General features: G+C 36.3%; 1 protein-coding gene across 1 annotated transcript; it reads left to right on the top strand.

Annotated features, from left to right (window-relative positions):
- Positions 1-6,934: 6,934 nt before the first annotated feature.
- On the top strand, positions 6,935-12,329 carry LOC149004552 (serine carboxypeptidase-like 7). The gene is made up of 14 exons (XM_089135676.1): positions 6,935-7,056; positions 9,255-9,400; positions 9,857-9,933; positions 10,123-10,242; positions 10,319-10,421; positions 10,567-10,604; positions 10,695-10,796; positions 10,890-10,976; positions 11,062-11,226; positions 11,333-11,404; positions 11,494-11,612; positions 11,700-11,813; positions 11,895-11,940; positions 12,049-12,329. Exons 1-14 carry the CDS (start codon positions 6,971-6,973, stop codon positions 12,130-12,132), a joined length of 1,359 nt encoding a protein of 452 aa, XP_088991802.1. The 5' UTR covers positions 6,935-6,970; the 3' UTR covers positions 12,133-12,329.
- Positions 12,330-17,798: the final 5,469 nt, after the last annotated feature.

Genomic DNA, 17,798 nt, shown 5'->3' with positions numbered 1-17,798 from the left:
CGGGGGTATTACCCTCAATGGTTTCCTAGCACCCACTAGATCGAACCAGATATACAAACTGGCCTTATATTATGCTCTACAATGAAAACCTAATACATTGTAGCCCACCACAATTGTCTCTCCTTGCTTAGCACATGCTTGCACTGTTCGAAAGACCCTTTCATGACCATCCAAATTACAATCAATCAGAATGAAATCTGCTCCTTTGTAGCAGTTCATTAGAAGTCTCCAAGCATCACCAATAACAAATTCAACATAATCAACATAGCAACCCAGAGCATCTTCCAATGGATGAAGCTCATCTAGCCCACAAAGGATACACACAATTGCGGCCACCAGTCTGTTGGGTTGCCGCAACAAGAGCCAATGTGGCGGTACCAGCTGTTCCTGTGCAAACCTCCACCATGAGCTGTGCACAGTTCCTCATAGCAAGTTCTGAAACAAACTCAGTTACATCTGGTTCCTTGCCTCTGTTTCCCTAATTAGAAGTCAAAGATCAGTAAAAACCTAAATGAAATATTTGGCCAAATCAAATAAAAAAAACCTAGGTGGGACTAAAGGTGTAAATGATTTGAGTTAGAGCTTTGTAACTTATCATTTGCAAGGTTCAGATGTAAGCTTGAGTGGCATTCTCAGCAGACCGTGTGATCTCCATCGCATCGCAGCAAAACTTAATTTACTTTTCTTCTAGTGTGTCCGATGAGACTATCATTAATGGAAATAATAACTAAGGCTGCGTTTGTTTGCTGGAATAAAGGTGGTGTGGAAAAATTATTGAAAAAAATGTAAATTTATTACTTTTTCCTTAAATCCTAATATTGTATATTGTTTGGCTGCTTGGGGTGGAAAAGTGAGAGACAAGTTTCCTTGAATAAAGAAAATCATTTTAAAATCCACAAAAAATTTAGTGGGACTTTGTATAAAAGTTTGGAAAAATAAAAAGTGAAACCCACCACTATCACTTTTCCAGAAAATCATTTCCTTTCATTTCTTTTTCCCTCACCCCACTACACATGAGAGCCATAATTCTTGAACATGGTTTTCTTAAGCATTCGAACAAACAATTGGTGGGCATAGGAGATGTGCAAGAAATCTAACAGAAAACACGGCTGAGCATGGCAAAAACAAGAAGCAAGACAATTCCACCACTGGACAGACCATAATAAAGTTTAAAAAATGAAGAACAGGAGATCGTCAATTTGAATTCATTGCAACTTGAAAAATTCAAATTCAACACTGCCAAGTCAAAAAGAACAGATGAAGAAATCAAGATAATAGAAAATCGAGTGAAGGCTTACCAGAATCTAGCATAGTTGCATTGCTTTCGAAAATCTAAGTTGCAAAGAGATAAGGAACATAGTATTGAACAACAGTTTTTTCATTGTTTAATATGATTGGAGTTCTTGCCCCCATAAACGTTCCATTCACCACAACAAACTAAAATCAGAATGAAGGTTAGCTTCTTACCTCATTCTTGCCTAAATCAGAAAAAGATGCGAGCGAGTTTATATGAATCAGAAATAGCAGATATTTTACCGAGCTACTGGACCAAAAACTAGGAACATTTGCATAAAATGGAGTAAAAAAGAAGAAGGTAATAGTATAAAATCTCCCGTGGAGATACAAGAATGGAAAATCCACACGGGAAAGTGCGTCTTTAGCCGGTTGTTACAACGGACTACTTTTCTCCCTCGTCACTATTATTTGATCTTGCTTTCCAAACGTTTTTTTCATTAAACTTCCAAAGAATCTCTCCAATTTCTTCTTTCTTTTTCTCTTCTTGTATGATTAGTGGGTTTTGAGATTCTTTCTGTTGTTGAAGAAATGAGCACATTGAACACATCTAAGAGAAAGAAAAAGAAAAGAGAGAAATAGTAAAACGACTATGAAAGAGGTCAAACCTTTGATTGAACAGGAAAATTGCTGGTCGTTTTTGAGGAGATTGGAAGAAAGGTTTAAAGTATTTGTAGTATCGTATCGGTTAGGTGATTTTAAGAGATTTATCGTCCTATATTGAGTATGGTATCGCTTTGGCTAATATATTTAAGTGTAATTTAGTGGAGAGATATATTGTGATGTATCGTATCGATTGGGTCGATGCGTATTGACTAGTATTGTATAGTATCGTAGGATAGTTTAAACCTTGATTGAAAGAGAGAAAAACTAATGACACGGACACCCCCAAAATAGAAGCCTAAAAGCACTGACACCCCAATTTATGTTTGAAAAACACATGTGTCCTATTCCATTAACATGGTTAGTTATACAATTTGAAAGACTATTATACCCTCATATATACAATGACACATCAACGTTACAGCTAAAACAAAAAATAAGAAACTGGACTCTGTTAGCTCCTTCACTCAGACCTGCAATAGCCATATTGATCCTTGTAAAACCTTCCACCAAGCCGGTTCCCACCTGCATCTAACCAAAGTGTGAGCAGAAAGGTTCAAATGCTCGATGGGTTCAAATACCTTTTCTCAACTAAAATCTAAAATAACTGAAACTGATGGGTGGTATATGGCAATGAATCTCATTTGATCTACCATATGAAATCCTCTTCTCTTTCTATCTCTCTTCTTCACTCACAATTGAATAACTGAAACTGAAAAAGAAAACGGGAAAAAAATGAAAAGAAAGAAAGAAAGAAAAAAAAAAAAAAAAAAAGAAAGAAAGAAAGAAGAAGAAAGAAAAAGAAGAAACAGAGCGAGGCATAAGTCTTGAGCTTCAAATTTGAGCGGTAAAGAACTCTCTCTAAAACCAAAGTGAAAAACAGAGGGTGTCAAGAAATATTCTCTGCAAACGTTTTTTTTCAATTTTAGAGTTCCTGATTGCTCAAACTTGAATGAAATCTTTTATTGATTTCAAGTTTGAGGGGCATGAGTCTTGAGTTTCAAATTTGAGCGGTCAAGAACTCTCTCTCTCTCTCTCTCCCTCCCTAAGAATACCTGAAACCAAGCGAAAAAAACCGAGGGGGTGTTGAGAAATATTCTCTGCAAACGTTTTTTCAATTTTGGAGTCATTGATTGCTCAAACTTGAATGAAATCTTTTATTGATTTCTGTTATTCCCAGATTGACACTGAGAGGGGGTGAATCAGTGTCTTCAAAAATTCACTTCAATGTGAAGCTTCTTTAATCTCGAAACAAGATTAATTAGAACTTTCTCGTAGCTATCAACTGCACAAGGACACGTCTACCACACACCACAATGTGGCTGGGTCTACCAGACAATGTACCACCACTCTGCAATCAAGGCACTCCAATATGTGCAACAAAGAGAAATAAACCAAAACCGCAATGCACCAAAGTTTACATGGTTCGGCCAAATTGCCTACATCCACGGAGTAATACCTTACCTAGGGTTTCGTATATTACTCAATACACTCCTAGATATTTTGACTGCTACAACAGTCCAGGAACACCAATCCCTACTATAGTCTAAAATGCAATTCAGACAAGGGCACCAACCCCAACCCCCTAGACAAGCTCCAACTTGCTAGGTCACATTATTTTGATCTCATCCAACGTCCGGGAACACCAATCCCTGCTATACTCTAAAATGCAATTCAGACAAGGGCACCAACCCCAACCCCCTAGACAAACTCCAACTTGCTAGGTCACAATGTAAACCAATAATTCAAGTTCCTCAAATTACATATGATCTAGGTTCTTCATCATTTAACATAACCTAGAAAATAATAACTTGTGAATACGGGTTACCTCAACTTGTGTAAGATGCATGGTAATAATACTTGTTTCTCTTGGGTTATGGGCCCACCACGCTTCTGCTGCACTTTTCAGATAGGCTAACAACAACCCTTTATCTTTCTTGAAAGCAAGTAACTAAAACCATGTTCCCTTCTTTTCTTCTGCTGCTTCTTCTTCCTTCTCTTTCACTTTCTTTCTTGTTCAGCAAAATAAAAGACTTCCTTCAACAGCAACTTTTATTCCCAAGCTTCAGATCTCCAAAGCCAACCAACGCCTCTGGTTCGACCCTCCATGCTCTTCCCAAGCTCCTCAAAACGTTCTATCTTCTGCTGGAGTTTGCTCTCCTTTTATAGATTAATTTAACCTCGAGTTTGAATCAAACTCAAAGTTCCTATCTGACTTAACCAAGGAGTGTTTTGACGTACAAATCGGACTAACTTAGAGATCTCCAATGAATAATCCCACCGTTGGATTTGAAGATCAAGAAGTCTTGAAGCTCTCCTCCAAAAATCGGCTCAATCGGACACTGTATGACCATCCGATGAAAAGGTTGATCAAAACTGGACTCAGAGTTTGAATTTAACTCAGAGTTCCTATCTGACTTAAAGAAGGAGTGTTTTGACGTACAAATCGGACTAACTTAAAGATCTCCAATGAACAATCCCACCGTTGGATTTGAAGATCAAGAAGTCATGAAGCTCTCCTCCAAAAATCGGCTCAATCGGACACTGGATGACCATCCGATGAAGAGGTTGATCAAAACTGGACAGAGACTCTCAAAAACGGGATTCTTGAGTTTTCTTTATTTGAATTGGATTCTTTCTCTCGGAACCTTTTTGTGTGTTGCTGTACCATATCAAAGCCCACTTAAGTTGCCAACAATGACAACACCTTCATTTTAGGCCAATGGAACAACAATTTCAAGTTCAGGCTGTCAGGGACAACGATTAATCTCCATCGCAGAAAAGAAGTACCTAAACTAAAGGAGGAAAAGGGAAAAAAAAGAAGAAGAAGCAGAAGCGGGTGAGTGCGAATGATCTCAGAAAAAGAAGCGGCGGGAATGATCAGAATCGGAAGTTTAACAAATTTGGTATCATCTAGTATCAATGGAATTTACAATACAACTTTTTTTTCTTCTTACGACCTGCTTTGGATTTTCAAAGAGCTATGGTTTTGATTTTCGGTTCAGATTTTGAGAAGATGAATGGAGAGGTAGAAAGCCATCGCAGGCAGGTAAGGATATTAATATTGAGAAGATGAATGGTTTTGATTTTAAGTCAGATTTTTTTCCACTCAGATTTTAGTAAGGGCAATTTTAGAATGAAAAAAAAAAAAAAAAAAAAACAGTGGACTAACAGTTTTACTAACTGAATGGACTAGTGTGTTTAATGAATTGGAGTGTCTGTGTTTTTTAAACATAAAGTGGGGGTGTCAGTGCTTTAAAGCCTCTATTTTGGGATGCCAGTGCAATTGCTCAAAGAGAAAAATAGATGATAAAGGTGATTTCATTGTTTGAGAAAACACATGATAGTTTGATTATTCAAAAATTAAGTTAAAACCAAATAATGTAAGCCTACTCAATTTTAAAGAGAGACAACTATTTTTTTTTTCAAAAGATAGTTTTGATATTTAAAAACATTTTAATTTTTTGGAGGAACTAGGTGTAAAAGGACTTTAGTAAATAGAGTCCAAGTATAAGAGAGTGAGAAATTTACTCTTCTTCTTACTCTTTTTTGGTTTTTGTAGATGAAGTATTTGACACATATACCCATTAACACCAGTGCTGAGAGAAGAGAAGAAGTGAACGATGAGGGATATTTCTCATCTTCTTCCTCTTCTTTAGTCTTCTACTGTCGATTTTGGCCGAGTTTTTGCGGATTCGACGATTTTCCGGCGAAATCCAGCAAATGTCAGTTTTGGGCCTCTTTTCGGTTCGCCACTTGCCGATATTGCCGAATTTTGGCAATAAAATGTTCCATGACTAACAGTAATAAATTGAAACTTAATTGAATAATTAATTGGTCAGAAAAGATATAAATTATGAATTTGAATTCCCTAAAATGCACAAAGAAACATCACTCTCCCATTCATTGTCATTGCAGACAAAATGATAATGGTAGTAATTGAAGGTCAATCACACATTGTCTGCATTTGGTTGTGGTCTTAGTGATTTTTGATTCATTTGAAAAATCTTTATCAAGTAACTACTAGTCGTCTATTAAGAGGCTTGGAGAGACAATATCCTTCGGTACAGAAGATGTCCATGGCGAAATGCCCTTCCATTAAAGGATGAAAAATCCCTCCTCCATATGATGCCCCTCTATACCTACATTTTCATGAACATCAAGAACCTGAAGGGTAGGTGTCACAGTAACCATTCTCGAGGGCAGGCTCTTTCCACAATTTTGTTTGGTAAACTTGGTCATCATTTTGATTTTATTGCCCGGAAAGTGAGAGCCGTTTGGTGTCACAATTTTTTTTTTTCTTCTAATAATCAGGTACACACTCTTCTAGTACCATTCCTTGCTCTGCAATCTCTGCAATTAATTTCTATCTACTAAGGCTGTGCACTTCCACTAACATCAACTCTGTCGAACACATATTTTACAGGTCAGTAGTTTGCTTCATCAACCTTGAGAGGAATTGCTTAGTTCAGAAACAGAAACAAGGTGAGGGACCACATGCATCGGAAACTCTTAAAATATTACCTGCAATAATGCAAATTGATGACCTAAAATCATCAAACTCACCAGTTTTCCTCTCTTACCAGTTCGTTACTGAGTTTGGACGAAGCCAATCTGATGCAGGTATGCTGAGTACGAACCTCGATCCAACCTATCAATCCTATCTCCATCGATCGTGAAGATCGTTTCTGCTCAGCCACTGGAACGAAGCGTTGATTTCATCTAGTCGTCGAGTTCTATCTTCTCAATTGGATCAGCACTCAGAGATTCTCATTCCGTCCCCGAACTACGCCGCTGCAACACCCACTCCAACACCGTCGACGACGGCGATCATGACAAACAGTGCAGCTGAGTAGAATTCGGAGTAGTGAGCTACATACGACCATTCTCGGGTCGGGTCAGGGTACAAGAAACATGAAATGGATTATTTGTTTATTTAAAAAAAAAAAATCTACGTGAATGTTTTTCTGACCGTTGATCGTTTCTAATCAGGTGTCGACGCCTCAGATAATCTAAGAAAAAGATGGGAGGAGCAGACAAGTTGGGGCTCTGTTGCATTGTATCATTTTTTGTTATGGTGGTGCCCATCTTCGCAGCATCCGCAAGTGTCAAATATCTTCCGGGGTTTGATGGGCCTCTTCCATTTGAATTGGAAACTGGGTATGGTATATAATTAATTCTTTAGGGAATTTTTGGAAGATTTTTTTTTTTTGGGAAAAATTACATGAACATTTCAAAATATATAGCAAAATTTGTAGACATCTCACAAATATTTCAAAGTTGGCAAAAACCCTCTAAAATGTCTCTTAAAATGGCACAATGGTACACTCCGTTAATAAATTCCGTCAATTAATTGTTAGATAATTAATAATTCATGAATTGCCTTTAATGTCTTATGTCTTTATAATATTACCCTTAATAACTTGTTAATTTTTTTTTATCATTTTACAATATTGCCCATTACTGGAGTTTTAATCTTGATTCTATAAATCTCAACTAATAGCATCTTAAAAAAACGGAAGAAGAAGAAAGAAAGAAAGAAAATCATCTATCGAAAACGAGAAAAGGAAACCATCTATTAAAAATGAGAGGAAACAAAACTTGAGTTCTATTGATAAAATGGGAGAGAGGAAAACTACTTCCAACTTGTTTAGCAGGTGGGTTTCATGAACAATTTAATTGGGTAAATATCAATTACCTCCCTCTTAGCTGGACAAATAGCACTTACACCCCCTCTTAGCTGAATAATATCACTTACCTCCCCTCTTACCTAACAAATATATCAAACACCTCCCCTATGTTAACTTTCTCGGTTAAATTTAACTTTTACCGTAAATATTTTTCTAAAATCCTAAACTACCCTTGGTTAAAAAAAAATTTTAACCCTAAATTACCTTGATTACGTTAACAATTAAACTACTAAATCTTCCTCAATTAAAACAATTAAACTTAAATTATTAAAAGCCCAACATACCTTTTTTTTTTTTTTTTTAATTATCAAACAATTTAAAAAACACGTACTACTATTTTGGGTTTTTTTTAATTGTTTGATAAAGTTTTTTATATATTGGGCTTTTAATAATTAAAGATACTTTGGGTTTTAACTATGGTATTTTGGTTTTTAACAATTATTTTAATTGAGGATAATTTAGTATTTAATTGCTAGAGTGAATAGGTAATTTAGGGTTTAAAATAAAAATATATTTTTAATCCAAGGGTAGTTTGGAGTTTTAGAAAAATATTTAACGGTAAAAGTTAAATTTAACCGAGAAAGTTAACAAAAGGGAGTGTTTGATATATTTGCTAGGTAAGAAGAGAGGTAAGTGATATTATCTAGGTAAGTGATATTATCTAGCTAAGAGGGGGTGTAAGTGCTATTTGTCTAGCTAAAAGGGGAGGTAAGTGATATTTATCCAATTTAATTTAGTAAACCTTACAATGAACTACTCTAAAATAGCGGAAATATCCAAATTGAAGTTTTTGACAATCAAATTATATTCAAAGTCAATCCATTCTCCATCTTCTTTTCTTTTTAATTGATTCTGAGAATCAATACTCACGTGTGAAAGAACAGAAGATGGTTCTAAGGTCTCCTTATAAGAAGAGGATCAATTATGAAATATTATTTTAGTAAGAAATCATGAAATATATTTGATAGATAAAGAAATAGTAGATTCTTTTCTGGTAATAAAGAAATTGTGATTTTGATGGAAGAAGAAAAGGTAAAGGGTATATTGGAGTTTCTAAGTTATTATATATAGAATAGGTTAAAATCCTAGTGTTAATTTTTAGTACTTGAGTACACAAATACTCAAAATTTGTCTATTCTTTTCAATCAATTCAACATTTTAACAAAAAACGAGGACGGTTTCTATTTTAAGAGACATTTTGAGAGTGTCTTTGCCAATTTGAAATACTTTTAGGGTGTCTATGATTTTTTAAATATTTTTCCTCCCTTTTTTTTCATTCACTTCAAAAAGTCTTTTATGGGGTGCATGACTCTTTGAAAAAAGCCCTTCCCCCAATCCTTGCAGCGAATATTAATTGGTCCCCTCATTTCGGATATTTTTGAGTTGAAGCAATGCTTGGAAGAATTTCATGTCTTCTATGTTTCTAGGGAGATCAATTACGTGGTTGAGCATCTTTGAAAGGCTAAGTTAGTAACTAGTATGATTCAATGGCTCACTTCCACTCCGTAGTTGCAATCTCTTTGTTATATATGATCGTGTGTGAATAGATCAAATATGTACTTTATATGTACGTTGAGCAGATGGCTTGATGGATGATTCAAATATCTAAAATGATGATTCAAGAAGGGTACATAAAAAGACATTCATAATCAAATTTATAAATTTCAGGTACATTGGTGTAGGAGAGTTGGAGGATGTGCAGTTATTCTACTATTTTGTAAAGTCTATGAGGAACCAAGTGGAAGATCCTCTTTTGCTTTGGATGACAGGCGGTCCTCGTTGCTCTGGTTTAAGTTCACTTTTCTATGAGATCGGTTTGGTTCTAACTTTTATTTATGCATATCTAGTAAAGGATGAATGGAAGAGATTTCTTTTTTCCTAAATAGTTTTTCCCATGTTAAGTAATCTCGATCTCTTCATCAATATGAAAGAAAGCCATGAGTATTTTTTTTTACCTTGTGATTGGAGATAATAGCATCAACATGAGGATTCTAATTAAAAAACATCAAACCGTTTGAGCTAGCCAAATACTCAACTCTAATCTCTGATGTTCACCCTAATCCAGGACCATTGTATCTTGGCTCTAACCATTGTACCTTGATCCATTGCATTCCTGCATTATTAGTATTTCTCTCAATACATATCTTTTTTCTCCCCCCTCGTCCTTTCCTTTTTTGGTTGAAAAATATATCTATGGGTTCCTTTGACAGTTTGATGGTTCGGTTTCTTTGCATTAAGTAGACGAAACTGAGTGTAAAGCATTACTGTAGGCCCACTTCGTTTTGTGGCTCAGAAGTACAATGGCACCCTACCTAGTGTGTATTTCGAACCAGCATCATGGAACCAGGTAATATCTACAATACAACCACATAGGAATTTATTTATTTCAAAATTACAAATAGATACTCTTCATCAAAGGCTTAGATAGCAGGTTTTCCTCACATTCTTTGACATTTTTTTCTTTTTATACAAATAAATAACCTTCCCCACCCAAAAATAATAATAATAATAATTAAAAAAAAATTTGTGGTATCAGGTGGCAAGCATAATCTACGTAGACGCACCAGTTGGAACTGGATTTTCTTACTCCAAAAGCTCTCAATATCGAACAGGCGATTTCATTGCATCCAAACGTCTTTACGAATTCCTAATTAAGGTGGGTAACGTATAATTTGTGTCTTTTACGTTCTCTAAGCCTCATAATAATTTAAGAAAATAAATTTTCTTGCTAGTGGATGAATGAACACCCAGAGTTTCTCAAGAATTCCTTCTATTCTGGTGGCGAGTCATACATTGGCAAGTTTGGGCCACTTTTTGTTAAAGAAATATCTGATGGTACTTCTATTTTTCCACTCTCATTCTCATAAAAACCTCTCAAGTTTGGTTACTCAATACTGTTTTTTCAAGAACTCTAGTGTATAGAGAAGCAGCTTGGTTATTCTTATCCTACTTTAACCTTTTATTGTGTCACTGCTTGCAGCCAATGAAGCTGGGAGTGAAGTGTTTATCAATCTTAAAGTAAGTTTTGCAAGATAATATATGTGTCATCTGTTCATATATAGATGAATAACAAACAGTTGACATGTATGGATTGGGAACTATTTACAGGGATATATACTGGGCAACCCCATAACAGACGCAGACTTTGATGACAACAAAAGAGTGCCATTTGCTCATGGAATGGCTCTTATATCAGATGAACTTTATGAGGTCCCTCTCTTGCTTTTTGCTAAATAAGTTATCTAATCATGGAAACTCCAGAGATATTTATTGATTAGTTCATTTAATTTATGGTGTGTGCAGTCATTGAAGATCTACTGTGAAGATAACTATATAGACATAGATTCCAGCAATGTAGAATGTTTAGAGTGTATGCAGAAATTCAATAAGGTAGGGAGCTTGGTCTCTTTTATAGCTTATTTCTATCATTATCTCAGGAACATATAACTGATGATTGACTTTGCAAATAATGCAGTGCCTAAAAGGAATAGACAAATCACAAATTTTGGGGAAGTTATGTCCTTATGAACTTTATGAGGTCCCAGAACCTGAAGATGTATCAGGATATAGAAGATGTCTTGGCCAGAATTATACAAAATCCCTCCAACCACAACCCCCAATTCCTGATGTTAGCTGCAGGGTAAGTGCAAATATTTCTGGAGTTTTTTCTCTGTTCATGACATTCAGGCCAAGAACACATGAACTCTTCTAATATGCTTCTTAATTGGTGATTAATTGATTCATAGACTTATAAATACTATTTAGCGCCGTTCTGGGCGGACGATGAACGCGTCCACAAGGCTCTCAACATTCGGAAGGTATGAGAGTGATTATTTCACTGAAATACACAATAATACTAGCAGCCAAAAATGGTTCCATTCATAAGATTCTGTAATGATGAACGCAGGGAACTGTGTATAAATGGCAAAGGTGTCGCTTCAATCTACCTTATACATATCAAATCCAGAGCAGCGTCCCATATCATTCATACCTCAGTAAAAAGGGTTATCCATCTTTGATATACAGGTGAGATCCATCTCCACTCCTAGCTTGATTCCTCCTAGATTAATTATCAAAGTGCACCAAGTTACTAATTTTTATATATCTATCAAGTGGTGATCATGACATGATAGTGCCATTCTTGGGTACGGAAGCATGGATAAAATCTCTCAACTACTCTCTCATTGATGAATGGAGGTCGTGGTTCGCTGATAGCCAAGTAGCTGGGTGGGTTTCTAGACCGGATTTAGTTGGAACAAGGCTTGTTATTGTTATTGTTGTAATATATATGCCACTGATTTTGTGTAGATATACCAAGACTTACTCCAACCGCATGACATATGCAACTGTAAAGGCAAGATTAGTTAGTTTCTGTTTCTTTAGTTCAGTAGATCTGAGTTGTTGTATAACCAGTGTTTGCTTTTAAGAAGCTAAACCGATTCAGCTGTTTCATTTATTTCAGGGAGCAGGACATACGGCTCCAGAGTACAAGCCCAAGGAATGCCTTGCTATGTTCGCACGGTGGGTTTCTGGAGAACCTCTATAACCCCATTAGAGATTTCACTTATTTAAGTCTTGGCTGGCTATTTATATGTAATAATTTCCTCTTTTAGATCATGTCGTTCTCTTCCTATCCTCGACTACATCAGGGTAAACTTTAACATAATTAATAATGTCATCGGCAAGGATCAAACCCACAGCCTCTCCATTGAGAAGCATGAATCTTACCACAACCCTACATTGGCTAACAACTTTTCATGTATGCAGATGCATTTGAGGCTTCTAGATAGAATTTACTAGAGACGGGTTCCATATAGTTGATTCCATTTTTGCATCTCACATTCATTTGTGTGCTTGGAGATGCAGAGGACTTTTATAAAGATCCAATTATCCACAAATGAACTCATGAATCAGGATGATACGGAGTTGAGTAGTTAATAGGGGTGTCAATTGATCGGGCTAGGCCTTTCTTGGTTGAGCCTATTCTTCCCAAGTTGACACTGCGGGGGGGGGGGGGTGTGAATCCGGGTCACAAAATACTCCTTTACGCAACTAATTCCTTATTCCCTTGGATGAATTCCACTCTGCTACTAAGAGCTATCTCACACATAATGTTTTAGATTTTGAATTCAAGCACGTTGTCATATGGTACTTCTATATACTGTCTAGTATTCGTTTGCTTAAAACTATATAGACTAGTTGTTATCAATATTTTGTAATGTCTCATAGAGTCAGATTGCAATATACATACACATAGTCGTGTACACACCCCAGGTAGACTTAAAGGTTCTACCAAGTGTGTAACTCATCCTACAAACCACACATTTCAAAGACAAGAGAGAACAAGCATCCACAACACACATGATATATGTGCTTTGATAAGTTTTGCTTACATCCATGAAGTAATGGTCATTCAGACCTTTGCATCTCATTATCACTGGTTTCCATCCTTGAAAGTACAAAATCAAGGTCTTTACCCGTTTACCTAGAATGAATCTAAAAGGCCGCACCCATGGCACAAGATGTTTTAGTCACACCTATGACTTGAGACATCAAACCATCTTTCGCCCCTAACAATAGAGGTAAGGGTATTACCTTAATGGTTTCCTAGCACCCACTAATAATCAGATATACAAAGCAGGCTTATATAATGCTCTACAATGAAAGCACATCTAACATATGTTTATGATAGTAATTCAACATATCTAGCATACAAAGTGAATACACATATTCAAAACAAGAAGCCAAGAAATGAAGTAAAGCTCAGAGCATGCATTACCTTCGACCACTGGTATTCCAGAGATGAGATGACATTTTCTCTCTATTCTTTTTCTCCTTGTTCTTTTCTTCTCAGGTATTTTCACAAACACTTTGTGTGCACACAACACAAAGCACAACTCTCTTTCTCTCTCACTCTTTCTTTCTTGGTAGATTTGCTTCCTCTTCATCCTCTTTTCATTTTGCTTCCTTCTTCTACACTTTCCTATTTTCTTCACCAAACCTCACTCAATATGCATCACCCAAACATTCAATGGAGCATATCCATTAATAGAGCATTTCAATATCTCTTCAAATGCGTAATAAGATGAATAGTGATGTCTTCAATACATTTCACAAGGGATTTTGCGGCTTCAACTATTCATCAAATTAAATCAGACCTTTAGTCTTCTTTTCAACTTTGTCTCCTCATGCATCTTAGACAGAAAATCCTATTGTTTTTTCTAAAAAATATGTTTTACAAGTGGTAGGAGGTGAATCTACAAGAACCATCCGATTAAGCCTTCTAGATGAGTTTAAAATGGAATCTAACTCTTGAAACGATTGGATTATCTCTGTAAAGTAGCAGATCAAATTTGGACTGTTAGATCTCCTAATTCATGCAAGATTGGAGTGCACTTCATAGAATTATTTCTAATAGCATCTTCCTTGATCATATTTTAAATCCACGACACACCAAATCATTGTACCCACTGTACATCGTGGTGCACCATATGACCATACACCCATCCGACTAGCCGCTTTGCAATAGAATCTTCTCTTTTTTTTCTGTTTTTTTGGTTTGCCAACCCCGGTTTTATAAACCGGTGTTCGACCTGCGTCGCACACCTGGTTGTGGTGGGTGAGTCTCTCAGCGAGATTTTTTGCATTTACAAGGATTCGATACCGGAACCTTGCTTAAGCGTACCAAGCTGCTTACCACTTGGACCAACCCCCGTTGATTTTTTTTAAAGGGGTGCAACACGAAGACTTCCCAGGATGTCACCCATCCTAGTATTACTCTCGCCCAAGCACTCTTAACTTTGGAGTTCTGATGGGATCCAGAATATAATCTTCTCTACCTTTAACACTTGAACTCCAAATGCAATAACCTCCTTGAATCGAATCTTTCTATTTGACATTTTTATAACCGTTTGATTTGCATTATTCAAGAATGGAAGAAGAAAAACTACCTTTTATAATTGTACGTCATTCCTTGTGACTTAATTCTTCTTAGAAATAGACCTCCCAAACTCTTCAAAATTATACTTTAATTCATGTAACAAAATAACATCACTAGAAACAATTTTTCTTTAATCTCAAAACCACCTAGATTTGCTTTCATATTGCACCTTCACAAGAAACATCATCACTTATTCATTTTTTATGTCGGAATTACAATCCAAAAAATGCATCAGAAAGAAAACTTCATGACTGCCTTTTTCTAATTTAAGTTGAACGAAAAGCAACTATATGACTATTAAAAAATTCATTAAAGATGACCCATGTGTAGTGACTTGTGAAATATGTCATACTATAGAACCTTTACTTCACACAAAGCTCTTAAAGCTTCTCATAAGCACTCATAATCATTAGATTAGTGTTAATCACCCTCAAACAATATAGTAAACTCAAAATTTTCTTCTTTTTTGTAGTAAACACTCAAAATCTTCGGGAGCTGTATACTTTCAATGCAAGGTGCATGTAATCTCTTGCTCCAACATGACAACCACATAACAGCCACCATGTCACATCACTGACAAATTACCAAAATAGCATTGTGGGTTGTATTAACATCATACGAAACCCACTAACTTCCGTTAATGACATTATCATCAATGATTATCAAAAAAAACAAAAAATCAATGTTGTAGACTAAAATGACCTTAGATGAGTTGTGTTTTTTTTTTTTTACGAAAAAGAAAAATCTATAAATTACTTAAAAGGCAGTTACAATAAGTAGTTTGCCAGCCATTTGCTTGTGTGGCTTTAAAAGTGGCTGTTAGAGCTATATTAGTAAGCCAACTATGGATTACTGGGGATGGGAATACATTAACATTTTTGGATTCTAGTAGTTATGTTTACTATTTTAGGTATTACATTGATTGAGCACAAAATATTTACTGGTTTAGATAAGAGTATTTGTAGCATATTGTGACTACTCCAAATCTCCCCCACGTTCAATTTAAGTTGTTCTACTACTGTTAGTCCTTCTTGTAGACTTGCTACTGTTGCTTCCAAGGTGTCTTCACAATCCAGTTTACCAAAATTAACAAACGTTATATGCTCCATCTACCGCTATCCCCATGCTCCATCCTACGATGTTCATCCGTTTGTTAAGAATCCCTGTACACATTAACACAATTTTCGAATTAACTAGTATTAATGAACAAATATTCTCTTCTTGTTGAGTTTCCCTTAAACTTATCTCATCGTTCATCAATGCATTCAAATGAAATTCCAGATTTTCGTTCAACGTTTCATGTAAATGATGTTCCATGACCCATTTGTTAACACTAGCCAGAACCTTTAAAGGGCTAGGCGTTTTTTGTGAAAAGACTTTACCATTCCGTTCATGCCAAATAAAATATCTAGTTATAATAAACACAGAGAAGATCCATGTGGCTGTTTCTTATCCATTTGGCAATGGATCTTTTGGCACAGGTTTAAGAATGAAGTATCGGTCCAATACTCAGTTCTCAACCCTAACGGTCCAGCCACCTGAATTCGCTTTGTCCATTCACATGGAATCATCACATGCCAAATTGTTTCAACTTCTGCACCACATAGGACGCAAGTAGGTTCAATCCCAGTCCAGCGAGCAAGTGTTTCCTTGACCGGTAATCCACCGTTCAGGACTCGCCAAAAGAAGATTTTAAATTTTGGGTGAATGGGCAATTTCCACAGAAATTTCCACCAACCAGTTTTCCGATTCGCCTAAGGTAGGTATCGCGATTGAATTATGTGACGAAAAGCCAATTTGACCATAAAGTCCCTCTTGGAATTCGATCGTGGCACCCACACATCATTTTGATCAAATCAAATTAATGGTAAATTGACAATTGGGATGGGGGTAGAAGAGTTTGAGGAAATCTCCCTGTTTTATGTGTTGATGACGTTTGCCACTGTGGCCAGTCTGTGCCATGTTGAAAAATCTAGTGTATAAAGCAGTCGGGGATCTTGTTGTGGAATCCAAGGATTGAACCAAAACAAAGTTTGTTCTCCATTTCCTATACTGCGTTGCACCATATTTTTAACTGTGGGAGGATGCTTGCAATACTGTTCCACGTCCAAGAGCCCTTTTTTGCCATTATCTTGGGGTCAAAAACTGAGCCTTTTTTGAAATACCTTGCTCGAAGAATTTTGACCCATAATGACTGTGGTTGAGATAACATTCGCCAGCCATGTTTTAATAACAAGGCCATATTAACATCTTCCATCTTCTTGAACCCCAACCCTCCATTTTCTTTAGGTTGGCATACTTTCTCCCACGAAATCAAATTCAATTTTCGTGGCTTCCCCACTCCACCCTTCCAAATTTTTTGGCAGATCCTATCCATTTTATTGCAGACTTCCTTTGGGAATCGAAAACATTGCATCTGATAGAGTGCGACTGACTGAATTGCTGATTGTATAAGAACACCCCTACCTGCATAGGAGAGATTAGTTGCTTTCCACCCTGCCATTTTCCTAGACATTCGCTCAAGCATTGGTTGTAACAGTCTTGTTTTTCCTTTTCCTGCCAACAACGTTGTACCCAAATAGGATGTTTCCTTCTTAACTTCTTTGACCTTGAGGATATTTAAAATCCGGTTTATCTCTTCTCTTGAAACACTCCTACTAAAGTAGGCCCCACTTTTTTCAAAATTAATTTCTTGCCCTGTCAGATCTAAAAAAAGTTCCAATACCGCTTTTAAGGCAAGTATTTGTTCCGTATCAGTTTTGCATAACAAAAAAGTATCATCTGCAAAGAAGGGATGTGAAATTTCTAGCGCCCCAGGACCCACTCTAATTCCGCTTAAAAGGTTCAAATTCCTGTACTCATCAAGTAAGCAGGATAAGACTTCCATAATTAACAAGAAGAGATAAGGGCTTAACGGGCATCCTTGTCTACGTCCTCTAGACCCAGAGAAACAGAGGTAGGGTGATCCATTCAATTTTATTGAGAAGGTAGGAAAAGAAATTAGTGCTTGAATCAGATTGCACCATTTTTTCTCGAAACCTAGAAAAGAGAATAGTTTGAGGATAATATCCCTTTCAACCCTATCATAAGCCTTGGACACTAACTTCAGAGCTAGATATCCAATCTTGGTTTGAGATGTTTTCATATAATGAAAAATCTCATGAGCAATGACAATATTGTCCATGATTTGACGATTTGGCACAAAAGCACCTTGATTGGGTGAGATAAAGCATGAGAGAAGGGATTTCAGCCTATTAGCCATAATCTTGGCA

This window comes from Hakea prostrata, chromosome 9, assembly GCF_041222555.1.
Source record: "Hakea prostrata isolate BN-2017 chromosome 9, UWA_Hpros_2, whole genome shotgun sequence".
Taxonomy (NCBI): Eukaryota; Viridiplantae; Streptophyta; class Magnoliopsida; order Proteales; family Proteaceae; genus Hakea; species Hakea prostrata.
This window is presented reverse-complemented; position numbering and strand designations above follow the sequence as displayed.